The sequence below is a fragment of the Corvus moneduloides genome, chromosome 2, assembly GCF_009650955.1.
Source record: "Corvus moneduloides isolate bCorMon1 chromosome 2, bCorMon1.pri, whole genome shotgun sequence".
In the NCBI taxonomy this organism is placed as follows: Eukaryota; Metazoa; Chordata; class Aves; order Passeriformes; family Corvidae; genus Corvus; species Corvus moneduloides.
The window spans coordinates 88,855,373-88,881,760 of NC_045477.1; the positions used below are offsets into that span (position 1 = coordinate 88,855,373).

At 36.5% G+C, this 26,388-nt stretch overlaps 1 protein-coding gene across 3 annotated transcripts; it reads left to right on the top strand.

Annotated features, from left to right (window-relative positions):
* Window positions 1-25,876, top strand: TUBGCP5 (tubulin gamma complex associated protein 5). 3 transcript variants are annotated; one of them, XM_032100258.1, is made up of 24 exons: window positions 1-170; window positions 2,736-2,789; window positions 2,876-2,984; window positions 4,995-5,091; window positions 5,679-5,789; window positions 6,348-6,427; window positions 6,921-7,056; window positions 8,636-8,753; window positions 10,161-10,250; window positions 10,965-11,058; window positions 11,372-11,618; window positions 11,735-11,937; window positions 12,588-12,703; window positions 14,032-14,300; window positions 15,221-15,419; window positions 16,827-17,015; window positions 17,583-17,765; window positions 18,023-18,107; window positions 18,211-18,331; window positions 19,013-19,191; window positions 19,915-20,040; window positions 20,610-20,698; window positions 21,807-21,907; window positions 23,015-25,876. In XM_032100258.1, the coding sequence occupies exons 1-24, from the start codon at window positions 10-12 to the stop codon at window positions 23,059-23,061; spliced, it is 3,204 nt and encodes a 1,067-aa protein (XP_031956149.1). In that variant the 5' UTR covers window positions 1-9; the 3' UTR covers window positions 23,062-25,876. The 3 variants fall into 3 exon arrangements, with proteins under 3 accessions (XP_031956149.1, XP_031956151.1, XP_031956150.1); XM_032100259.1 differs by lacking the exon at window positions 1-170 and adding an exon at window positions 316-774; XM_032100260.1 differs by lacking the exon at window positions 5,679-5,789 and having other exon boundaries at window positions 10-170.
* The last annotated feature ends 512 nt before the right edge of the window (window positions 25,877-26,388 follow it).

The window sequence follows — 26,388 nt, forward strand, 5'->3', positions numbered from 1 at the left end:
TGCCGGGCCATGGCGGCGCCGCCGGCCTCGCCCGGCCCCCGCGGCCGCTTTGAGCAGGAGCAGGACCGCGCCGTCCGCGCCCTGGTGCGCTCCGTGACCGGCGTGCCCGAGGAGGAGCTGGGCGGAGAGCGCTTCCAGGCGGCGCTCAATTTTGCCTGGTCCAACTTCAGGTCAGCGGGAGCATGGAGGGTCCCGGTGCCTGCCGCGGGGGTGTGGGACGGGGCCGCGTCCCGCCGCGCCCTCCGTGCGCCGTGTCCGGGGAAGCGCCGGGGGCCGTGTACGAGTCTGTGCCACAGGGTCAGTGACTGCTACTCCGTCACGTTTGAATCTTGGTGCTTTTGGGGTTTTCTCCTGCTCAGTAAAAAGGTGCTTTTCAGCGTGTTCATTTAGCCGCCCGAAACTTTGTTGGAGGGAGATACATTATGGTCGTGTGTAAAGAGCAAGTGAGAAGGACTCTGCCAAATTGAGATAAACCTTCTGGCCAAGAATGCTGTGCTGCTTGTGTGAAAGGTTATCAGTCTGCAGGATGAGAACGTGTTTGGTGTCATTTGGGCTTGTCAGAAACATGGTCTTTATTAATTTGTAATATATCGTATCTGTAGGCCTTTAATTCTATTATACTGCCACCTAAAATGCCCTTACTCAAGTTTTACACGCATTTTTCAGTTATCACAGTTATTGTTCCAGTGTATTCTGCCTGCTTGAGTTGGACTCGATGATCCTTGTGGGTCCTTTCCAACTCAGGATATTCTGTGAAAGCTGTGAAACTCTTAGGTGAGGTATTTCCAATTACCCGTACTGTCACTAACTGCTGCCTCTGAAATCTTCTGCAGAAGTTGATAGAGCTAGTGCCTAATCCATATTAAAAAAAAAAAAAAAATCAATGCTGCTTTACATTTTCATGCTGATTAAATACATTTTTGGGGGAGCAGTAGCATAACTGCATTGCATCTGTGTGAATCCTAACTACTCAAATAAAGACTCAAATAAAATTATTTTAATATGCAAATCTCAACCTCAGTTTTGGTCACCCATTGCTTGTGTAGCTGTGTGCTCTTTTGGATCGCGGAATTGTTGGGATTTTGTTTGGTTTTTTTTACATGTCAGGAAAACAGAGGAGATGATGCAGAGTAAACAAGAAACTTTTGGCGGGGAGGTTTGGGAAAGAGGAAGGGTGTTTTCATACCAGGATTGTTGCCCAAGGAATGTGCATGGAACATCAGCCCGAGACTATCTAGTATTAAATTTGCAAACAGTGAAACCTTATGTTGTAGCAGAAACTCTTTAGTTTCAAGTTTGTGGAACTTGTGATTTGTATTGTTAGATTTGATGATATTTCTGTGCTGTAGTTGTTGGATCCATCTATTTATTTTCATGCAGCACTGTAGTCCTCTTCTATTCATGATGTTCCCAACTTGCCTAAAAAAATTGATTTTTTTTTTGAATTTGTGTTAGTCATTAATTAAAGCTTTAAGTAATAGACTAAAGAATTTTCACTAATAACTTCCCTGCAGCTTAATTTTTCTTTTCAGTACAGATTCTTGGATTGATTTTTTATTGTCTTTTCAGTGTGATCTAAATCTTCCAGTTCTTGTACTTACCACTATTTTGAATAAATTATTTCCTATGTAAGCTAATGGGCTATAATAAATTAGATAAGTTGTATTTTCTTAAACCGAAATGCCTATTTAGACATAGACCTATGCAGTCAGTGCTATATTTGATCGTGCTCTTATTCCTAATCCTTATACACAGCTGAAGTCAGACCAATGTGTCTGTAGTTAGCAAAGTTGGTTTTTTTTTTTCTTTTCTTTAATATCGGCCTGTCTTCATTCTCTGGTGCTACTTACTAAAAATCCTTGCTACCTGCCTTACAGTTTCACTTTATAGTTCATTACTTTGGCACTGAGGTGATTTCATACTGTCTTTTGAATTTCAGTCTATTAAGCTTAACTGTTGCTCCTGATTCAGACTCAGCAGTTTTCATTTCTGTCTGTGGTCATGAAAATTTTACCACTTTCTGTCACCTGTTGCTGAAAACATTAATTTGGTTTTGAGGACCTGCTTATAGAGTGTATTGACCTTGTGCTCAGTGTTGTTACATCTTATTTCCTGTTTTCTAATCTCTGTATCTGAAGAACCTATTCATAGCCTAATTTAGTCTCCAAAGTCCATCTTACCTTTCACGAGTTCTTGTTTTGTCCCTATACATATAGATAGACCTTTGTTGGTATATCTGTCTTTATTTTTGATTAAGCTCTCTTTTCTCTTAGACACTCTCCCCTATCCTATATAAAAAGGAGCTTCTTTTGGGTTTAGAGGCCTTCCCATGTGGGTGTTTGTTTTGCCTGTGCCTGTGAAGCAGGTCCCGGATAATTTTGTGCATTTGACACCAGTGCCTTTGACAGCACAGTTCTTGATCTCCTTGCTCTAGCTGACTTAGCAGACAGCATACTTTAATTGCTTAGTTTGCTGGTTCAGTAGTAATTTTCCATTCAGCTTAGAGTGCTGGTTAGATGTAACCTGCATTCAATTTTTCTGTCTTTCAGGCCAATTATATTTAATCCTTCTTGACCTAAGAGACAAATTGAATTTTGTTGATGCTTAATGCTGTTGCTGAATTAAATGTGCATTATTAAACTAGTAATGTTGTCCTCATATATGTAAATCAGCTTTATTTTCTTCCTTAGTTAAGGTTCCTTTTAAACATATTCTAATGCAGATTTCTTATGCAGATTTCACCGCTTTCTTGATGTGAACAGCCATAAAGTAGAGAGAACAATAGAAGGGTAAGTTTTATGTCTAGATATTAATAATGCATTGGTTATAGATATATATTTTTAAAAAGCATTCTTGATACTATTTATGTTATTAGAATACATGAAAAATTGGTAATTCATTCTGACCTTGGAAAAGCTGCAAGCTGGAAAAGACTAACAGAAAAATTTCTGAACTTGCCACTCCCAAGTACTGAAGAAACAAAGGTATGTATGTTTTTTCCATCCCTTTTGCATTTACACTGACAGTGGGGGCTTCAATTGTAATGTTGTGTTGGAAATTTCAGGTGACTTAGTAGTAAGCTTTGGAATTGCTGTTCAGGTCATGTGTTTCCAGAAATGAAAATGCATTTATTGTCTTCTCAGGGTTTCAGCACATGGAGTTTCATGACTTAAAGTACACGATCTCAGTGCAGAACGCGTGTTGTAGGGTCAGCATTGTACAAATGTTGTAGCTAGAGTCTAGGTGAATCTAGATTCCTGTCTGTTCTAAAACAACAATGAACTGAGCATTTCTTATTCTTTGCATATTTTTTTTTACCTTAAGTAATCTATCTGGATGGTTTGGTTTTAGGGTTTCCAGCTGTAATGCTCCTGTTCTGTAGCTTCCTTATTGAGACTATGGGTGTGTTTCACCATTGATACATTTTGTATCAAATCAGTTTAGGATACGGAATGGATGAATATGGCAACAGTTGTCTCACTTAGGTTTTTTCCAGTGTGGCAATGTAATAATGAATTGGATCTTCAAAAGTTCCTGCTGTTGGGAGATTTAAGCTTGTGTTTTAAGAGATGGTGCTCCATATAATGGTGTTCTTTAATAGAGCTGCATGTTCTGAGTTGCAGTCTGACTTCACGTCTCGTTGAACTGACATTTGCCTTTCTTTACATATTCTAGGTTCCTTTTAATCTGTGGGGAAAACCCAGGAGCCCTTAATAGTTTACAAATATCTTCAGTTACTATACTGTAGTCTCTTAGTTTTTTGAAAATGTACCTTTAGTAGCACTTGTTTTGAGACTCGAATGATACTAAAACCAACCAAAACAAACACCCAAGCAAGCGCTTAATACTTGAATGTTGCAAGTGTCCTAAGATTTTAATTTCCTTTTCTTTTTAAAAATGCAACTGGGGTGTGGCTGGAAGTAGATTAATCTCATATTTGGGAAGTTAAATGGCATTTAGTTCTTAGCAGTGACACATAACTGGGAAGATTAAATATTTATCAGTTTCTATGACTGGTAATTGAAACACCAGCTCACACATGTGATTCTGTCAATGACTTACTGGTTTTCTTTGACAAACTCTGGTAAAATCAGTAATGTTCAGTAGGAACATGTTATAATCCTTGTATAGCTGGTGAGTATCATGCTGCTTTATCAGAAATTTGAGTTATTTTTTTCTAAAATGCAAGAGGAACTAATTCCGAAACAGCTATGTAAGTATGTTTATGAATGTATGAAAGTGTATAAGGATTTAGATAGCAGAATCTCCATGAGTCTAGATGTGAAATGGTTGGCTGAAGATCTTTGTAAAGTTACAATGAGGCCAAAGAAAAATCTTTTTATAGTAAGAAATGGCTGTACATTGGTAAACAGATTTTCGGGAATAGACAATAATACAAATCTCTGGACCATACCAGTGCTGGCACAGTATTCTTACCTGATTGAAGGCCTCTGTTTCATGACTGCAATATTGGAGTTAAAGATTCATCATTAACTATTTTTGTAGATTTTCAGATGTGAGAAGATAATGTGAACATGATATTAAAATGTAGTGATTTTAGCTAACTATTTTAGCCTCTGTTTGAAATAACTGGCCATGTGAAAAGGGAACCCAAGACTTGGTTTCCTGCAGGCCCACTACCTGTGTCCTTCTAGTTGGTCCACATTTATGTGGCTGTCCATTATCTCTTGTCCTGAGGTGACTTCTTACTTTCACAGTGCTTGGATCTTTTCCATGTTCTCTGATTATCAGCTCAGTAAGAGACAGCATATGCTGTGGCTGCTTTTGAAGGATTTGTATATTGATTGGCTAATTAATAGGCAGAAGAAAATGGATAGCATTCAATATCATGTTGCAGATGTTATTTTTGTAATTCAGGGCTGGGGAATGGGAACTAATGGGGAGTATTCCTGCAGATAATCGGTTGACTTTGTTACTAAGCAAAATCTTCTAGACCACTTACAGACTTGCTTTTTTTCTAATGTGTTTTAAAGACGGATACACACTATTCCATACTGTCTCTTCTGTTGTGTTTGTCTGATTCTCCATCCAACACCACCTATGTGGAAAAACCAAGAGTCAAAGAAGTGGGTAAGTTTCCAAGATTTTTGTATGGCTCATGAAAGATATAATCCGCAGTGCAATCTGATAAGAAGGACATTTTTCCTCTTCATTTTGTTATCTCTTTCACATTGCTTTCTTGGTTCTTTTTATAATTTATACATTTAAAATAGCTTGCAAGTCTTTCCTACCCCCGTTTATGTTGCATCACCTAATTAAGTTTTCCAGCCAACCTTGGGAACTCTCTTTGACTTGTACCGCTATCACAAATGAATGTTCTCTACCTGTTCAGCAGTGCTTACATGCTCAAAGACAGACAGTGGATTTCTGTCCTGAGTCTCTGTCTTGCACCTCAATATTAGATCTCTTGAAACAGTTTTGGTGATGTAAATTCCTATGTTTCCTACATAATCAAGGAAAGGGAGATATATTGGAAGGTTTCCAGAGGGAGATCCCAGCTGCCTGCTTTCTAAAGTAGGACTTTTTCACTCAGTGCCTGAAAATGAGGCTTGTGCTTAAGTTTGAGTGGATACCATCCCCCATTTGTTTACAGTGTTGTATCATAGACTGAAAGAAGAATATTTCAGACTAACCTAAAGAAAATCTTGCATCTTAAGATTCCTTTTTGAATGATCTCTGCACATTCCCTCGGCGGTGTTTTGAATGCACTTTCAGCCCATTCCAGGAATGTGAATATGAAGAGGTTATCTCAAACAACACTAATTACAGTTGAGTAAGCTTCACGTTTAAGATATCATATGTTGTAAGTGTGATTGTTACTTTAAAAGTATGGCACATCACATCATGATGTGTGGTGTCTTTTTTGGAGAGTAAGACAGTTCTTGGTTTATGTTGTTTACACTCTGGGATCCTTGTGCATACATAAACGATACATTTAGAATGTTTCCATTGAGCTAAATGGGACTTCAGAGTCACAATAAGTAGTGTGTCTCATTCTTGCATGTTTTTCCAGGATTAAAGTGTAGGGTACTGTAACATAATATGGACAAATGTGCTGATGGCACACTGTGTTGCATATTTTGAGTGTATAAACAAGAAAGTTGGGAATTAATAAGGGATATACATGGTTGATACGTCACAATGTACGTCATGTTGAAAGTGCATAACCTTGCTAACTGAACAGTGGTGTAACCTTAAGTAGAAGGGAATGTCTTTTGTTTTAGCTATAGAGTATCAAGATAATTTTAACTTTTTAAGTGTTTTTAGAGGAAAAGAAAGTCAGAGTTATGTGATACTTAATATTTGTATATTTACACTTCCCTTAGAAAAGGAAGAAGAATTTGATTGGGGAAAGTATTTGATGGAAGGAGAGGAAATTTTCTTTGGCCCAGGCGTAGATACACCAGTAAGTGATTTTTTTAAGGTAAAAACCCCAACTGTATAAACTGTTTTGAAGTGTGCTAGAGACCTGATTGAGTTTTCATAGTTTGTATGCTCTGCATGTTGATTCTTGCAGGATTCTCCAATGCTCTGCTGAATACGGTGAAATAACACACAGCCTCAAGCAGAATAACAGTAATAGTAATACTTTTGTTTTTCACAATGTTTTGACTTAGTCTTGCAATTAAACTGTCTGCTTCTGCTGACCCCTGCTTCCACCTAATCAGAACTTGCCGCCGTTCTGTGATCTTTTCCAGATCTCTTATTTGCCTGGTTATTAATGTTGTGTATAACTTAAATCATTCTCTGTTAGACAGTGATGTTAGTCCTAGTGTCCTGGATTTACTTAATAATGTTAGAAAGAAGTGAATAGTTAATGTTTGGCTTGAATAGGAGCTGAATATAGATCTGTCTGCTATGTTGTTCTGAAATGTCCTGGGGTTTGTTGCCCTTCATAGGATTGGTCTGGAGAAAGTGAAGAGGAAGAGGACACTCAGCCCTTGAGCAGGGAGGACTCGGGTATTCAAGTAGACAGGACACCTTTAGAAGACCAAGATCCAAATAAGAAGATAGTACCTAATGCTTCCTGGAAAGGTTAGAATGAGCTGTATTTCTTCTGCTATACGTACTAAAATTTAGCAAGGTAATGCAGCTTTTTAAATTATTCTTTGGTGAGGTTTTGTTTTACAGATCTGTAATTGTAGTATCAGATGCACATTACTGTTCGTTACTGATGGGGTGGGTTTTTTTTTTTTTAACAGTAAAGAAATAATATGGAAAGTTTGATCTGATTTCTGTTACTGCTAATGGAGAAGAATTCTGTTCATTCCTGTGGAAATTTACATGGATATTCCAATATAGAAATGAAAACTTACACAGTAAATGCAGCATGTAGTTGTATGGATATAATGTAAATTTTTATTAAGTATGAGAATGCTGAAACAAGACTTAGTTTCCAACAGAAATAGTTGGCGCAGTTCTGGGTATGAAATGTTTCTGAAAAAAATAGGTTTATGTAGTGAAAACATTAGTGGCTTTCTCTTGAATAGATTCAGGGAGTATTAATGTAGCTGTATTCTTTTTCATAAAATACTGTAGGGTACAGTTTACCTGGTACATGAAAAATGCATAGTATATATTATATGAGTAGTAGCTATCTAACTGGGATTAGGTAAAGTTCTCTTGACAATCCCATTTAAGAAAAAAACATTGTAGGTAATTTACTAAATGTCTAGTAAAAAGGAATGTAGTGATAAAGTTGATGGCATTTGGCAGTTTATTTTTTAAGTCAGCTTGTTTTTGTGTATAGTATTTGAGAATTGCCTGAAACAGAAGCACATTTTTTGAGAAAAAATTGGAAACCATGTAAATCTCCAAGCTTACAGAATCATAGTATATCCTGAGCTGGAAGAGACCAACAAGGATTATCAAAGTCCATCTCCTGGTCCTTCACAGCACCATCCCCAAGAGTCACACCATGTGCCTGAGTGTGTTGTGCAAATGTTCCTTGAACTCTGTCAGGCTGGTGCTGTGACCACTTCTCTGGGGAGCCTGTTCCCGTCCGTGCACAACCATCCTCTGGGTGAAGAACCTTTTCCTAATATCCAAGCTAAACCTTCTCGGACACAGTTTCAGGCCATTCATTGGGCCCTGTCACTGTTCACCAGAGAGAAGAGATCAGTGCCTGCTCCTGTGCTTCCCCTTAGTGAGGAAGCTGTGGACTGTGGTGAGGTCTCCCCTCAGTGTTTTCTCCTCCAGGCTGAACAGACCAAGTGACCACAGCTCTTCCTTGTACAGCTTCCCCTCTAGGGCCACCACCGTCTTTGTAGCCCTCCTTTGGATGCTCTCTAATAGCTTTATAACTTTCTTACATTGTGGCATCCAGAACTGCTCACAGTACCCAGGTTGAGGCCTCACCAGTGGTGAGCAGAGCTTATTTTTTAGGACTTTTGCAACATTTGGGAAATGCGGTGTTTTTGTGTAAATTAATTTGTGCACAGTGGTATCAAATTCCCAGTGCAGTAAAGTGTAAATGGTTGTAAAGGGTAATTCATTTGAAAAGATCTGTGATTTTGCAGCTGAGTGAACAGACTCATAATAACTTCTTCCTGTGTTTTATAAACATTTCCTGCAAAAATTAAAACACCTTGCTAACTGTCACATGTTTTCACAGTCGGTGAGCCTGATGCCCGCAGCTGGCTGGAGCAGCACGTAGTTCCTCAGTACTGGACAGGAAGAGCTCCTCGCTTTTCACATAGTTTGCACTTGCATTCCAACCTGGCTGCAGTCTGGTAAGAAAACAATATCACTTACATATTCCTTCCTGGCATACAATGCTAAATATTGACTTTTTTAAGCGTCTTTACTGTTGGAAGCATAAAGATAGTATAATTATTACAATTCACTTAAAAACAGAATTAAAGGGCTACAAGTTAATAAGATAAATGAATGAGCTGCTTCTTCTATTAGTAGATTCTTATCCTTTTAATTTTTATTAAATTTCTCATGTCCGAGAGGTTTCGTTTTTCAAAGAAGCAAATCTTACTGTTAAATTTTGTGTGGCTTCACCCTTATGAAGGTCTCTTGAGGACCTAGTATAGGTCGGTTGTAAGTGGTCCTGGAAGTGAGGAGTCCCCTAATGTTTAACTTTTTAAAATGTTTTTGGTGCCTCCTTTACAAAGTTAGTCTTAAACATAGATTTTGTGTGGGGAAGGAACATAAAACAGTATATTGCCATGATCTGCCATGGCCTTGGAAAGAAAATGAGAATTAAAAATAAAAAGAAGTAATTTTTTCCTGTCCCAAATTTTGATGTATCAGTAATGAAGTTCATTAGATTTGCCCTTGGTTTTCTTAATTTAATGAATTTCTTAATCATGGAGTTATTTTAGTATAAGGTGGTTGTCTGGCCAGTTATGACACAATTTGCAATGAATATTAGAAAATGGGTAACATGAATAGAGCAATGCTGCTTCTGCTGCAGTGTTGTTAGGAGATGTATGTTTTATATATATGTATGATATATAACTATTACTTAATTTGGACTTTTTGATTTTGAGTGTGATTGCTTAACTTTTGCCACTGATGATATTAACGCGTAAAAATACTAAAAATGTAAATAATCATTCTATACTTTGCTAAAATATGAAAAGATACTGAGGAAGGTTTACAAAGAATTGCATAGGACAGTAGCATGAGAGAAACTTCTTAGGTGGCTATGACAGTTTCCACTTCTTAAGCAAACTTCTGAGCTAAAGAGTGAATTTTTTTACATGGGTTAGAGAAATTGATATTTTATGTTTTAGCTTAGTATTTTTCCCAGAAAGTCATGATAAGTTTTCACAGCACTAAATGAAAAATAACTGAAAAATTAACACCCCCCCAGCCCCCCCCCCCCCCCCCCCCCCCCCCCCCCCCAAAATAGTAGAAATTCAGGACTTCATGAATTTGCTACTTAATTTCTTGTCTTGCTGTGTGAGACTAGATGATATTTGAATGTTTTCTACAGGATCTTGCTTAACAATATGAAAACAAACTGTGCTTTTGTTTATATACTTAAAATGTCCCCATGAGCATTAAATCTACTCAGATATGAGCAGAACAAAACTGAACCTAAAGATTATTGCTTCATTCTTACTTTCAGGTGATTTAGCTGTTATTTCAGCCATTAAATTGTTTTCTTTTCCTTTCTTTCTAAGGGACCACCATTTGTACACCAGTGATCCTTTGTACGTGCCAGAGGAGAGAACACTGGTCACAGAAAATCAGGTTATACGGGAAACACTTTGGTAAGAGCAGCATCACAAAGCTTGCATTTTAACTTTTAGTATTTCTCTCAAGGAAATGAGAGATCTATCTTTGAAGATGTCTGAAGAAGGAATTATTACTGAGCTTTTAATTTACACTGTTTCTGACAATAAAGATGCTGCATTTCTTTGTTAAACATTCGCATTTGAGGCACTGGAACAGGTTGCCCAGAGAAGTTATGGATGCCCCATCCCTGGCAGTGTTCAATGCTAGGCTGGATGGAGCTCTGAGCAACCTGCTCTGGTGAGAGGGGGGTCACTTCATAGCCCGAAGGTTGGAACTAGATGATCTTTAAGGTCCCTTCCATTCTGTGACTTGTGAAGAAGAAAGTAGCTTACTACTCTTTTTTGCATTGATTATTTAAGTCTAATTGTTAAAAAGGAACCATTTTGTTCTTATCTTGTCCCTATAGATTTTTAAAACAGTGTCCAGTTTTAGAAAATAGGCTGAGTCATCCTATAGCTGGAATTACCTCAAGTGGAAAGAAACTTTAGGAAATATTTACTTCATGCTGATATTCAATTGTTCCTGTTCTAGCAACAACTTACAGTACCAATAGCATCGTACTTGATCTGTGGTCTCCTGTTACTCAAAGAAAATAAACTTTTAGGCAAGGGAGACCTAGTTCTTTTATTAATTATATATAATTATAAGTCCATTAAGGGGGAAAATTACTCTTTTTGTTTCTTTTCAAGGCTACTTTCAGGAGTGAAAAAGCTTTTTATATTTCAGCTGAATGATGGAAAAGTGACTGTGCGGAATGATATTATTGTAACTCATTTAACCCATGTAAGTTGTTTCTGCATCTCAGATGAATGTATCTCATTAGAAAGATGTAATTTGTGGGAATAGGGAATTAAACTGCTTGTGGAAAAATCATATTTCTACAATTGTGCTTTGTCTAAATAAGAGCATCTGGCTTAATAAAACTGAATGGGTTGTTGCTGTATCTGAGAATGTGATGAAGCAATAGCAATTGCAGAACTTTATAATATTTTAATTCATGAAAATAATATTGTAATTAAATTTGTAGGCATTATGAAATACTATTTTTATTATATGGTTTTAAAAGTTTGGTGGTTTTGTTTTGTTTTTTTTTCAGAATTGCCTGAGATCTGTATTGGAGCAGATAGCAGCATATGGTCAAGTTGTATTTAGACTCCAGAAGTTTATTGATGAAGTGATGGGACACAGTCCAGAAAGCATAATGCATGGAACAGTTTCCACTCCGAAGAAGACTACTGAAGCTCCGTTCAGAACCTACCAAGCTTTTATGTGGGCTTTGTATAAATATTTCATTAGCTTTAAAGAAGAACTTACTGAAATTGAAAAATGCATCATCAACAAAGGTACAGTGCAAGGGAAGTTCTGCAAGAGGGGGACACACAAGTAATTAACACTGACAAAATTTGCTCTTCCATTGGATGTTATTTTATGCATCTTGGGTTTTTTTTTTAATTTCCAGATAAAACAGTCACACTTTCGATAGTAATAGATAAGTTGTCTCCCCGACTGGCACAGCTGAAGGTACTTCACAAGGTTTTCAGCACAGGAGTAGCGGAAGTGCCACCTGACACTAGAAATGTTGTACGAGCATCTCATCTGCTTAATACCCTCTACAAAGCTATTCTTGAATATGACAGTGTTGGAGAGGCATCTGAGCAAACGGTAGGGAAAATAATGCCCTTCCTTAACAGAACAGCACACTAGAAGATTTAGTAACTAATGGATTACTGTTTTTCAACATGAATTCACTTAACCTGGACAAAAAAGGTTTATAAGAGGGTCAGGAGCAGTGTTTATTGAGGACCAAGGGAAAGGGCTGTGGAAAATCAGAGGCCAGAAAGCTGTTTTGAAAGAGGGAATTTTGGAATAGCTTTCCCTCCTATTTCTATGACTGAATAATTCAGTTAATGCTGAAATGTGAGGGTTTGGATTTTTACAGTAACTTGATTATATTATTGAAAATATAGTTGATGTCTTTGTGTTCTTTTGTTTTCCTGATTTCTATGTTACGAAACCACAGAGCGTTTTATTACTATCCCTTACTGTTTCAGAGATGTTAGAGTGAAAAAATGCTGTTTGGATCTGTGATGACAAGAGTAACAAGGAGAAGCATGAACAATACAGGCTTCCATTTAAAAAAAAAAAAGCTGTAATTTTTAAATTAACATTTTATCTTTAAAATCTTTCAGTGTAGTTATCTATGTGTTACAAACTGTGGTTGCACAATTAAGAGATTAGACTTTACCTTTTGCTTTCAATGCTTGGTATAAAAACATTCAGCCAGTTTTTTTTCTTTTTTCCCTTAAATTCAGGTATCCCTTTTGTTCTCCCTCTGGGTTGAAACTGTGAGGCCATACTTACAGACAGTGGATGAGTGGATAGTCCATGGTAATTTGTTTGATCCTGCAAAGGAGTTTATTATTCAGAGGTAGGGATGCTTCGTACTAGACCCACCTAATGCTGTGCAAGTAAACCTGTTGTAGAATCTAGGGTAAAGGGCAATAGTAAAAGTAGGTTTTCACATTTGTTATTTTGCTTAAGAAGGGATTTCTTAATCATACTTCCCTAACTTGTCTAAAACTTCCCATTAGGGAAATTACATAGATATGGATCTCTACCACATTGTTCTAGAGTAGAAATCACTTATTTTGGTTTTTTTCCATCTATAGTAAATAATGAGCAGACTGACTCTGAGTGTACTGACTTTTTTAAAAAGAATTAACCATTTTTCAAACCCAAGACATTTGCAAAAATTACAAAATTTACTTTTAAATTCTTCTACTAATCTCTAGTTGTTATGACTCAAATGCTATTTAGAATTAAAATACTCATTGCTTCTGACTTGTAGTAAAGTTAATATGTTGTCTTGAATTATATGCGTATACCCTAAACATTATTTGAGCTGTTAAGTTTTGTTCTGTTGCTATGCTACATTTTGTTGGTCCCTTTTTTTGACAGCTTGGAGAGGAAAGTGAATATAGAAATTAAAGTTGGGGCTTGTAATTACAAATCCATTTTCCCCTATCTGCCAAACTTACTTGAACCTCTGTCTGTTAACACCTGTCGAGGTGAGCATGAAGTAAGACAGCAGCCCTAGTAGTACTATTGTAATAAATCTTTAGTAGCAGAGATCCTTAGCATCCTTATTATGTCGTCTTTTTGTGGTTCTATAGTTGCATTTTCAGTGCTACCAACAGGGCTGATCTCAACTTTTATTTATAGTTACGCTTCATTTTAATTACCTAATTTTAATTATCTAATTTAGATTTTTCCATCTGACTTCAAAGACCAAACTGTGTATCTGATATAAACAACAAAAAAATCCAAAGTGAACTACAAATTGAGTTTTACCTACTCTAGAATTTTTCAGCTTTCCTAGTAGTAGTTACTTCAGTTTGGGGTTTTAAATAACTCTGCAAGTCAGTCACTCATCATTTTGACACTAAGGATGCATGCCACAGTGAATAGTTAACGTCCTGGACAAATTTAATTATAATTTCTGTATTTGATTTGCTGTTGGGGTTTATTTGGTTGTACAATTGTTTTATCTCCTGTGAGCTGATTGTTTATCCTTTTCAGAGTGTCTAGATAGTTTGCAAATACGGATGAGCTAATTTTATACAGTTTTGAAAGTGCTTCATGACTGTTCTAAGAGAAAGGCAAAGCATAGAACAAAGAGGATATGATATGTATCCTCTAGTAATGAAGTTTCCTTTTGAAAAGGAAAATACTCAACAGCTTTTTATTTCTTCACAGAAACAAAAACGTTCCCGTTAATCACAGAGATTTTTGGTATGCTACCTACACGTTATATAGTGTGTCAGAAAAAACAGAGAATGAAGAGAAGATGAGTGATAATGCCAGTGCCAGTTCTGGCAGTGATCAGGCCCCTTCAAGCAGACAGCACACAATGGTTTCTTTTCTGAAACCTGTGCTAAAGCAAATTATCATGGCTGGAAAATCCATGCAGCTGTTGAAGAATCTTCAGTGCAAAGATGGTTCTCCACAGCAGGCTGCGTCAAGAGGTGAGATGTCAGTTTGTACACCATCATGCCTTAGGCTATCTAACAGTATGGGTGTATTTCTGGTAATGGGCTTCCCCTGGCTTTAGAATAATATAACACTGTTGAATACCAGTATCATGGTTGGTAACTCCAGGTCTGATGGAAAACACTCTTCCAATGCAAACAAGTGAAAAGAGGGAAGTGAATAATGTTGAGTGTTCCATGTTCTTTTTATTGCTTTAAATTTTTCTTAAACTTCTTTTTATGTGCTTACAAAGCCATTTTTTTTGTTACGAGACAAAACCAGCATGTATGTTCTAATAGTAAAACTGGTGGTTTTTTATAAGTAATTGTTTTCCATTACTCAGTGGTTGAGTAATCTAAGATAGCCTGCGGAATTTTTTTTTTTAAAGCTTACTCTTAAGTAGATGAAAGATGTTTGGATATCTAGGATATTCATCTTGAGTGATTGTAAAACATGATACAACATTGTAACTGATGTTTGGTTTGGTTGGTTCGTTCTGTTTTGGTTTGGGGGGTTTTTTTGTTTGTTTCTTTTTTTGAAGGAAACAAAATAAATTTTTTCATTTTGCTGCTGCTTCATGTTTAAAGTAGAGATAGTTAAATTATTATGGAGGTTCACTTCAGTAAATACTGAAGGATTGTCAGGTGCTAAAAATTAACTGCCTTTGCACCTGAAGTAGGAATTTCTTTAACAATCTCAGAAATATTTCATATTCCAGACACCCATTCTGCAATGCGTTTGAACGTATGCCTGACCTTAGGCATTGGGCTAGTCCTATCATTTTAAATATGTATTTGAGCGTATTTGGTTTTCTGAATAGTGGTTGAAATGCATTTTAAAAGTTAGCTAGTGAATGTTGGACTGTGGAGTTCTTTTAGTTCAGACCATGTTTCCTCCAATGTGTTGCCCAATTCAGATGCTGAACGGAAGAGTTTATATACACTGTTCTTGGAATCAGTGCAGTCTCGCCTGCGGCACGGGGAAGAGTCTGTTCCAGACATGATTACAGAACAGCAGGCCACAAAGCAGAGCCTGATAAAGATGCAGTCTATAGCAGAAAGACACTTGGAACTGGATGATGTCCATGACCCACTGCTGGCTATTAATTTTGCCAGGTAAATGAATGATCTTCCTGCAGTGTTGTTGAGAGCAATGCTCTGCCTGGTGACATTTGGTAGATCACATTTTCATTGCTGCTGCTGCTACTGAAAACCAGCAAGTTTGGAATAAAGAGGAGCACCAACAATCAGTGACAGAAGCTAAACGGACACTCCCCTTGTGCATGGTTAAAGAAAAACAATTAAAATCAGTGAAGAATGTGCTATTGCAATTGGTAGCATAGAGAACTGGAGTAGTCTTTATCATAACAGGCTTTTAGCAAGTAAGTGGTTTAATAGTGAATGCCATTGGAAAATTTGAACTTCTAAATGAGTTTGCTTGGTTTTTGTGCACAAAGTCCTTGATTTGCACCAAGTATATTCTAGAAGAATGCAGCCTCAGTCTTGCTGTGCTTACATCATTTAACTGTAAAAGTCTTCCAAAATTCATGTTAATTGCACAAAAATCCTTCATTCTTCGTAGTGAGGGGAATCCTGTAGAGTGTATAAATGTTTTGGAAATCAGCAGGAAAGACAAACTCTGAAAATCTTATTATGTGATTACAAATAAGAAAATAGCTATTTACGTTTTTACTAAATACTAATTGTGTATTTAAATATTTTAATGCCAATCCTAGGAGGAGCTTGTTTTAAAGAAATCATAGATAGGACTTTATTGTTTCCCTTGTTCATTGGGACTATTCTATTTTTCAAAATTGCTACATTAATTCAATATCTGGCTCATTCAGTCTGTCCAGGCAATAGTTGCTATGAGCTGGACTTCTTCTTAGAGTGGTTTCAACTGGCAACTAGCTTTTTACAAAATATTACAATAATTTGATGCTTTCTGTGTAAAAACCAATAAACTTTGCAAATGTAGACCACAGATATTCTCTTCTCATCATATAATATTATAGATAATATGTAGAGACCCCATAATTAAGATGCCTCAAACCAGTTCTCCATGTGGGGGGTGGTTTTGGGATTTTTGTTGTTTGCTATTTTGTGGTTTTTGGTTGAATTTTTACTTTGTGTCTTTGATTTTATGCTTCCTTCATGGGAAGCTCATCTGAGTGCTGTATGTGCACAATATAGTTCCAGAAGTTCCTATCAAAGTGTGTTTGTTTAGTAAGCTGTATAATATTTGAACTTGATGTTTTTCAGAAGTATGCCTTAAGCAGTTATGTGATTATAGAATGCTGTCCTTTGTGATACTCTTGTATCTGGTGATACACAAACAGAATGATGGATCACTGTATAGGCTAGATAAGTGCTCTACTTATGAATCAGCTTTTGTTATCCCTGCACCATATATTTCAGAGCAGAGGACCCAAATTTGATTAAAATCTTTGAAAGTATGACATTGTTTTATACATTATATGAATAATGAGCCTTCTTCCCTAAGTATCTTGTTTTATTTTGAAGATTGTATTTGGAACAGAGTGACTTTCATGAGAAGTTTACTGGTGGGGATGTCTGTGTGGATAGATCCTCAGAATCTGTGACCTGCCAGACTTTCGAACTGACACTGAGGTCTTGTCTTTATCCTCACATAGACAAGCAATACTTGGAATGCTGTGGTAATCTGATGCAAACTTTAAAGAAGGATTATAGGTAAGAAAGTAGATTTCTTTTTCCTTAACTTTGTTTTTTTATTACCAGTGGTATGTCATCATGTCATCATTAAAGAAGCAATTTTATTTTGTTTCTGGTCCAGTTTGGTAACCAGCAGTAAAGTCATTAAGGAGAAAAGGGTGCTCTAAAATGATAGTCTAGCTTAAAACAGCTAAGCTGCCATTTGTCATCAGTGGATGTTTGGTGGGGAAATTATTTCAAACAGTGTTTCTTAATAGTGTTGTAATTTTAAATTCATTTTAGGGAGAGGGACAGGATTTCTGAACTATGCTGTTTCTGAGAATTACCTAGCCTGTAGAATAGCTGAATACTAAGAGCACTTCCAGTGAAGTTAGTGGGCTGTTAAAGCTTACAGGGAAAAATGCCTTGGTTAAACAAAGGATTCACAGTAGACTTTGTTATGTTTGTATCCAGTACTGAGCTTCTGTTGTGAAGAGTTTTTAAGATTTTTGTTTCTGTAACAGTTGTGTTTTGCTTGTGTGATGTAAACAGTTTGTTCACTTGTATGATGAGACTGAGGAAATGTTGTATGTTTCTCCTGTTCAGGCTTGTAGAATATTTGCAGGCAATGAGAAATTTTTTCTTACTTGAAGCTGGAGATACCATGTATGACTTCTATACATCTATTTTTGACAAAATTAGAGAAAAGGAAGCTTGGCAGAATGTTGCTTTCTTAAATGTTCACCTACAAGAAGCAGTTGGACAACGCTATCCAGAGGACAGTGCAAGGTACAATGCTTTAGTTATGTTTCTTTCACACTTAGCTGTATTTATGTACTTAACTTGCGTAGCACAATACTAATTATTGTGTACTAATTAAAATAATGTGTTTTAATGAAGTTTTGAGCTGTTACCATCTTTTCTACTGAAGTCCTCCAGATTAAATCAGACAGTTAGTAGTTAGCAGTGAGAAATAGAAATTTGTGAAACTAACTACTCATTTAATACAGATTCTCACCAATTATATCACTTGTTTCCTTACATAGGTTGTCAATATTGTTTGAAAGTGTTGATACAGCAAAGAAGAAACTCCCTGTCCACACCTTAGATGGTTTGACATTGAGCTACAAGGTAGTGAGTTAATATGGCTGCAGTTCTTATTCTAGAACAGATTTGAAATGTTGTATTAAAGTGACTTATATTTTCTATCTTGATTATCCTCTCCTCCTCTTAGGTTCCTTGGCCTGTGGATATAGTTATAAGCTTAGAATGCCAAAAAATTTACAATCAAGTTTTTCTGCTCTTACTGCAAATAAAGTGGGCCAAGTATAGTCTAGATGTTCTACGATTTGATGGTAAGATACCTCTTCAATGAAAGATACTCTGTAAACTCATTTTGTGGTCTAAGAATATAAATAGTCTTCTGCTTTCTGCAGTAAGTAATATAAACTAGTTAGAATTTTGATTCATTCTATAAAATAATAATCTCTGTTAGTGTCAATTTACATGTATTAAGCTGGGCATGTTTTTCACTTCTTTTCAGCCTCAGGATATCTCCGTTCATCCATTCCTTTTGTGTCTCTGATTCAAGTCTAGTTAGTTATATTGGAAACTTGTTTATTCTACAGACTTTGCTATTGAAAGAAAGTCTGTCTACCACACCCTAAGGTTTATGTATAGTCTTTTTATGAGTAATACCTTGCAGACAAGCTAAGAAAACAAGATGAAAAAAACACTATATGAGACTGAAACAGTAAACTATTGGGGGATTATAGAAAGAGATTTTTTTAGTATTTCCTTCACCAAGTTAATGTTCACGTGCCACATAAAGTGGATATAGACTTCATGTCTTAGAAAAATAAGTTAGAAAGTTGGTGGGTTCATCTGTGTTTTGAATATCAGCTAAGTCATTATCTTTCTAAAAGTATGTGGTTTTTTACTGTTTAAACTTTATGGGTATGTCTTTTTGCTTAAGCCTTTTCCCAAAAAGAGCAACAGTCTTGCTTTTTTTTTTTTTTTTTTTTTTTTTTTTTAAGAACTAGTCTCTGCTGCAGAAAACTCACAAGTTAAGGAAGGAACTTCATTAGAACAAGGAATACTTCCTGTATTTGGACCACAGAAAGAAAGTATAAAACAACAAATACATCGCATGTTCCTCTTAAGAGTGAAACTTATGCATTTTGTCAACAGCCTGCACAACTACATCATGACTAGGGTTTGTCTTATTTCACAATTTCATTTATATTAGGAGCTTGTAACTGGAGATGCAGTATTAATTTTCCTTTAAAACCTAAAAAAAGCCCCAAAACAAGCAAAATGTAAATATAATGTCTTTTCTGCACGTGTTTCAGTTTCAACTTGGCTGTTTTAAATCAGTAATTCCAAAAATGCTTTAGAAGTTCTACATGCATGTGATTGATCTTTGGATAACACTGATTCTTTTGCCTTTTGTTTCTCCCAGTGCTAGATGACTTAAGCACAGTGATGTAAAAAGAGGTTTTTGTAAACTGTTACTTATTATGCTTTTAAAAGTATTACAACAGATACTTCAATGGTTCTGCTCAAAAATCTCTAGTACACAGTGTATACATGACTTCTCAAATACAAAGGCAATGCCTGTAGGTACATATCTGCTCTATTATAGCCTTTTTTTGCTTTTAATAAAATTAGTATATGCTCCAGTTCAGCCTCTCTGGGCATAGTCTCTGTGCTCTTGTGTAGTGGCAGTGTATCTGTTTATGTGAGGAATGTTCCTGTGTAGTTATAAGAAGAGCTTGAAATTTTTGCTATTGATGGTAATTTGGAGGCTAGTCCTTAAATTTGAGAGGGAAGAGTGAATGAATCATATAATTTCAGGCTCTTAAAAATATATATTGGGAGAGGGTCATAATCACTTGTGTGCGGCATTTAATTTAATAACTTTGGTCTTCTTTTTAAGATTCTTCACAGTACAGGCTTGGAGTTTCAGCATCAGGTAGAGGAAGCCAAAGATTTAGATCAATTGATAAAGATTCATTACAGATATCTATCTACAATTCATGATCGCTGCTTACTGAGAGAAAAGGTGAGTAAAAAATTAGTATATTTGATATTTTGAGTTATTAGGACAAGAAAGTAGTTTTGTACTAATTATGCTGTTTTGCAGCATACATACTAGGCAATATATAGGTAGTCTTGAGGAAGTGGTAGCTTTTCACACTGAGATCCAGTTTCCCTTGCTGTTCTCAGCTCAGTTCTGTCAAGGAGAGAGGATAAAATTAAATTCTTTATGTCAGGTATTACATGACTCATTTGTTTCTAAAAGATGGGAGGTTTTGAACAAACTGAGGCTTGTTAATGTAAGGAAGATTATACACAGTGGTATGGCAGGAAATGGAGGTACATGGATACCTTTCTAACCTTTTATCCCACATACTGTCTGTGCAAAGTCTGCATTCAAGTAGTCAGCTGGGAAATGAACTGGAGAACAAATACAAACATCTTCAGTTTGGAAGGATCACATTGTGCTTAGGAGATTGTTAAGCATAATAATTCCCATTATTACACTGCAGTACAAAGGTCTCACATGCAATTTAATCTGACCTGTAAAAACAATGAATTTCTGACTTACTCCTTGTGTTTTAATTATTTTAGGTGAGCTTTGTGAAGGAAGCTATAATGAAAGTGTTAAATTTAGTACTGATGTTTGCAGACCGTTGGCAAGCTGGTTTGGGGGCTTGGAAGTAAGTACACATACCTAAAATTCTACATGGTTATAATTTTGCAGCTCTGAGTGTGACTTTGTGCCCAGAACTGCACAGAACACTCCAGGTGAGGCTGCACCAATGCTGAATACAGTGGGACAGTCACCTCCTTCGTCCATCTGGCTGTGCTCTGATGCACGCCAGGATGGGGTTTGCTCGCTGCTCACTCCTGTTGAGTTCCTCTTGACCAGCATGCCCAGATCTCTTTTTGCAGCCATTCCTTTCCCCATTTATACTTTTGTTTGTGCAACCTGCAGCTTGAAGGATGAATGATAGTGGGCAAGTCTCCAAGGCTTTGTCAAACACTCAGAAGTTGATGTATGGTCCTGAAGCCAGCTGGTGTGGACTGGCTTACTTCATATTTTTCAGGACTAATTTTCTTTGGCCCAGATGCTACCTAAAACTTGGATCCCACTCTCCTGTGACATTAGGAAGTTGATATTTTTGGAGTGTTTTTCTCATTCTGAGTGTCAGAAATAATTTGTGAATGCTGTCGATAAAGACTGAAACTCATTGCATGTGGTTGCATGCTCTTGCATGTGTCAGGAAAAAGTCATAGCTGGTGTCAGCTGTATCTTCTTGGGAGAGGGGAAAAAAGGAAAGGAGTCACTGTTGTGAACTATGTCTTCTCCCTTGACTGGTGAGTGCTAGCTGACAGAGTCCAAAGTGGAATTCAAGAGATGCAAAAAATGTGAAAGACGTAAAGCAGTATGGGTGTCTCTGTTTTACTGGCAGTGTAGGTCCCCAAGGACCTCTAAAGCAGTAAGGACCAGGAAAGGCTCTCTTGCAAAAAACATATGTAGGAATGATAGGTGTCAGTTGGAACCACGCAGCTCCTCCAAGTGACTGCAGAGATTTCTAAAATGATGAGGAAGTTATTAATGCCCCTTTGATGCTCAGATGCTCCTGTCAAAATTGCCTTTGTTTTTTAGAAGTAGCGTATGCAGGCATAACTGAACTATTGTAAGTTCAAGACAGAATTCTAAGTAAAGAGTACTTTTGTCATTTACTGTGAAATTTCTGTCATATTTTGAAGATAACATAGGGGCTGGTCTGTTAAGCATTCCTCTGTTAAACTGTTTTGTAGGATGGAATCCATAGAGAAGATGGAATCTGATTTTAAAAACTGTCACATGTTTCTTGTAACTGTTCTCAACAAAGCTGTCTGTCGAGGTTCTTTTCCCCATTGTAAGTACATGAGGCTTTTCACATACCTGCACTTAGAAAAATTTGCTAGGAATGTGTTTATGTTTTAATCTGTTCTAATGTTTGTTGGCATATTTCAAATAATCTCATTTTGTGAGTTGTTCACAGAGGGATATGAAGACTTACTTCTTAGTAAGTTAAAGTCATTATTTTTTTTAGAGTATTTGTGCCAAGCTTTTCCATGACAGCTGTCTTCAGTTTATCTGTTTACTTGATGAGGGGAAGCTGTGTAGCCAAGCAAGTGACAAGCAGTTTTCTAAACTAATGAAACTGAGTTCTGGGGGCATAGAAGAGCATTCTTTTTGTTGGTATTGGGAATGACAGCTGTGATACATCTTGAGCAGATAAGATGTTAATATTATGGTGCTGCAGCTGCAACTGCACTGAGCTCTTAGCTCTGCCCATCTCTTGGCAGTTACTTCCGTGGTAGTAGAAACTGCAGAGGATGACGTGTCTATGCTTCTCCTTACAACCTGTATGAGCTTAAATTGTTAATCAGTGCCACTTTGAGTTAGGGGGGCAACTCCTCAGTGAGGTTGTGGGGCATCAAGGTTAGTTGGGATGCAGATATGTGTTCTTACAGGTTTCTACACCATCTGTAGATGTGCCTAGGGAACATGACTTAGTGGTGGACTTGGTAGTCTTAGGTTAATGGTTGGACTTGATTATTTTAAAGGGCTTTTCCAACCTAAATGAGTCTGTGCCTAAAAAATAGGCAATATCTGACACCACGGCTGCTCACATCTACAAGAGCTTATCTGCAGAACCATCCATGAGAATGGCTTGCTGTATATAAACCTCCACAACCTTTTCTTTTGTGTACAACAGTATTTCAAACAAAGGAGCTAATTTCTTACCAGTTCTTACGACATGAAATAATTAATGGGTAGCTGATTATGAATATGGTGAAATATTATCTAAGCTGTCAGAGACTTAAAAAATGTCTTACTGTCTGAAGTCCCAAAGTATTACAATTTAAAAAATAAAATGGTATCTTCCTTTTAAAGGACAGACTTGAATATTGCAATAAATGTTTGCAGACTGCTGCAAATGTAAATATTAACTACGTTTTTATGGTTTGTTTCACAGTGGAATCTTTAGCTTTGTCACTGATGGCTGGCATGGAACAAAGTTAACACCTACATCCAATGAATTAATGAAGAACTGATAGGAGGATTTATGTTGAAATTTCTGTGTTAAAGAACCATAAGCATTTTGCACTCCACTTTAAAATGTATATAGCTAAATGATGCCGATGGTTTGGAGCTGTGTAAAATATTTTAAAATGTAAATAATGTACAGGTATTTAAGTCTGTTGGTTGTGGCAGTGTGTGTATATGCTTCAACATCAAAAAACGTGTATAGTGTAAAATTCATTCCATGTAAACAATCTTACTTGAAAATACATTAAATGTATTTCATGCTGAAAAAAGGGGTTTTTTTCCTTTAATTATGAGTAATTGATGGTTTACTTTTTCCATTAATTTTTCAGCTGTGAGTAGGTCACAGGGCAGTGTGGAGTGGTGTGACTCAAGTCTTGGTGTTTAGAAGGTTGGTTGAATTAATTTTTGGCCTTTTTTCCCTTTGAAAAAAGTCTAAGAAGCATTCATCTTCTTTGCTTAGTGGTTCTTAAGAAATCTTTAAGAAGACTGTTACAAGAAGCTGATGTAAAAAATACAAGATGAATTTATCAAAATGGATTATAGCAGAACATAAAATACCAGTATTTTTTATGTTAAGTGTTCAAATGCTTACTAATTTTAGTGGTAACTCTAGTCAGTTCAAGTAGGATTAAAATGACAGTGTGTAATATATTAGTTTTAACGATTGGATTGTTGAGATGTTTCAAAGGTGGTCAGATATGAATAGACCTTTATCCTTCTTCTAAGGCTTTTGCAAGCAAACTTTTACATCTTATAGCTGATGTCTTGTAAAGCAGTAGACTGTGATACAGAAGGGTACATTTCTGGGGAACTTGTTCTGCACAAGATGACTTGCCCTGTCTCCTCCCCATTAAAGTTTCTCTGGAATTCTGGCATCAGTACACCTGCATTAAAAAAAGATAAAATCAATCATAGCTACTTGCCTAATGATTTTTTTGAATAAATAAAAGATTTGATAATTAGAATTTCACTGTTGTGTGTGTGTCTGCTGAAATTCAGTCAGTTAACTTAAAGTTTGAGTGCTGTTTCTTTAAGGTAAATGAAGTCTATAACTACCAACTGAGACTGTGTGGCTCATTATAAAACTATTTTTTTCAGCTGTAAACTAATAATTACTTTATATGAAAGTGAACATTTGTGTTTGTGTTTGAACAGGAGATCTCGAGGTTCTTCCAAGTTATAGCTATGAAATGTTTTGAGGAAAAGAAATTAATTTTTTTTTTTAAGTATATCACTGAGAAGGTTTCTGCTGGCCTGTAATATGTTCTTTTTTGTTTGACTGAGTGGAGGTTTTGCTTTAGAGAACAGTATGTTTGTATTGTCCTTTGCTACAACGTGACACACTTTTCCAAGTGGATGTTTTTTGTGGTAGGTGGTCACCTATTAACAAAAGTGATTGGTACTTCTAGTTCACCATGACTGGTTCTCATTTAAGATTCCAGTTTGTTTATTGCTAGCAGAGACAGTGTGTTGTTTAGTAACCACTTCTTACTCAGAGTAAAATTGAATAGCATACTAAGAATTTCAAAGGACATACTTGTACTTGGAAGTTCAGCATTTCTATGCACTGGCTCATTACTTTTTGAGTATGTCTTGTACTCTGTGCTTTTGGACGGTCTAATGTGGTTGCTTTATTTCTGCTTCCTATACAGTCATTACCTTCAGTGAAATTCCTGCTTTTCATAGCCTTACTTTGGATAATATTAGCTAGATATGGGAGGAAAAAAACCCCTTCAATCTTTCATGTTGTTGAAACAATAATTCCTAGTAAATCCCTTTGCTGATTTTACTTATTTTATGTGAAAGACCCTGTGCAATTGAAAGATTTAGCTGTTTCACCCAATTTCCTGTTTAGGAATTAACATTGCATTCTGAGAGACTTCTGTGCACATTGTAGATGAGTGATGCCTGCATGCCGTTTATTCAGCCAGCTTCCAAGATGTGCTCATCTGTCATCACAAAAGCACAGTGGAAAGTCTGGCTCTGGCAACATTTACTGATTCTAGTCACGGACATCCTCCATGTTTAACTTTCTGTGTGTCAGTAGTACTTGGCTGACAAATTCCCTTCAATGAGTCCATCTTATGGCATTCCTTTTTATTCAGAGCCACAGAAAAAAAAACAAGTCCTGTGTTTTAGTGTGCATGCCCTGTGATGCCACCAGGACCTTTCCATCAGTCCCCTGGCACTTGTTAAAATGGTTATTTACCTCTTTGGAGAAAAAAATGGTTTTATGTGAGATTAGGGGTATTTTAGCTATTTACTCAGATTTCCTTGTAACATTTTCTGTTTTCTTTACAGAGCAGTGTTGTTCAGGATTCTGTCCTGAATCCATTCCTTCTGGACATTTTTTGACCTTGTTTTCAAATTCCTGTTTTTGTCAGTTATTTCTGAATTGATTTGAATCTTAACTTTTGGATACTTTTCCTCTTTGTTAGAGGAGACACAACATTTGAATCTGCTTTACTTGCTCTTCTGGAATTTCAAGTAAGCCATTTTGGAGATGTTAGGAAAGGTGTAATGTTTTCCATGTGTGTATAGGTTTAAAGGACTTCTGTCATAGTCTATGGTTTTGTAAATTGTTACATTTAGCTAAAGGAAATCATAAAATACTCAGCAAAACATGTAGAAACAAAACTTTCTAAGCTTTTAAGGAGGTATATAAAATTCTTTGGAAAAGAACATACTCTGTTACTGGATGCTGTCACAATTTCATTTCTACCTTTACTTGTTCTCATTAACTTCTGGATGCAGTCCTAGTAAAGTTGCAGCATACGCCCTTATCTGACTCATTACTTTTCTTTCATCTCCTTTGGTTTTTTTTCCTGTGGGCTTCTGTTATCTCTAGGCCACATTTTAGCTCTGATTTAGTAATTCTCCAGTGCTTTCTTTGCTGTTTAGTTTTAATAACCCCTAATTAACCACTAGGTCCTTGAGGACCTTTGCTTGTGTCAAACTCTGGATATAAAAAAAGTTAGCAACCAGTTGTTGATTGGATGGTTTCCATGGGAGCATGGATTAAAGATAGCAATGCTAAATTACAGGCTGATTAAAAATATTTTAAAAACTCCTCTGACGTGCTTTTTAATCTTACTAACTAAAGATTTGCAAATCTTTCAGCTTTCCTCTTGTACTACTTTGCACACTTAAAGAAAAACCTTTCCTCACTGATTGAATTGATATTTACTGGCTGTTGTAGTGTCTTGTTGCTGCACTGTGCATTTATTGCTGGGAAGGCCGCACAGGATCACAGGTCCGAGGGCCTAGAGAGCTAATGAAGTTACCAGTGACAGAGGGGCA

Coding starts and splice junctions, on each gene's coding strand:
- TUBGCP5 (XM_032100258.1), top strand. CDS start 10: ATGGCGGCGCCGCCGGCCTCGCCCGGCCCCCGCGGCCGCTTTGAGCAG. Junction 5,092..5,678: donor ACCAAGAGTCAAAGAAGTGG/GTAAGTTTCCAA, acceptor TTGCATCTTAAG/ATTCCTTTTTGAATGATCTC. Junction 8,754..10,160: donor TCCAACCTGGCTGCAGTCTG/GTAAGAAAACAA, acceptor TTTCTTTCTAAG/GGACCACCATTTGTACACCA.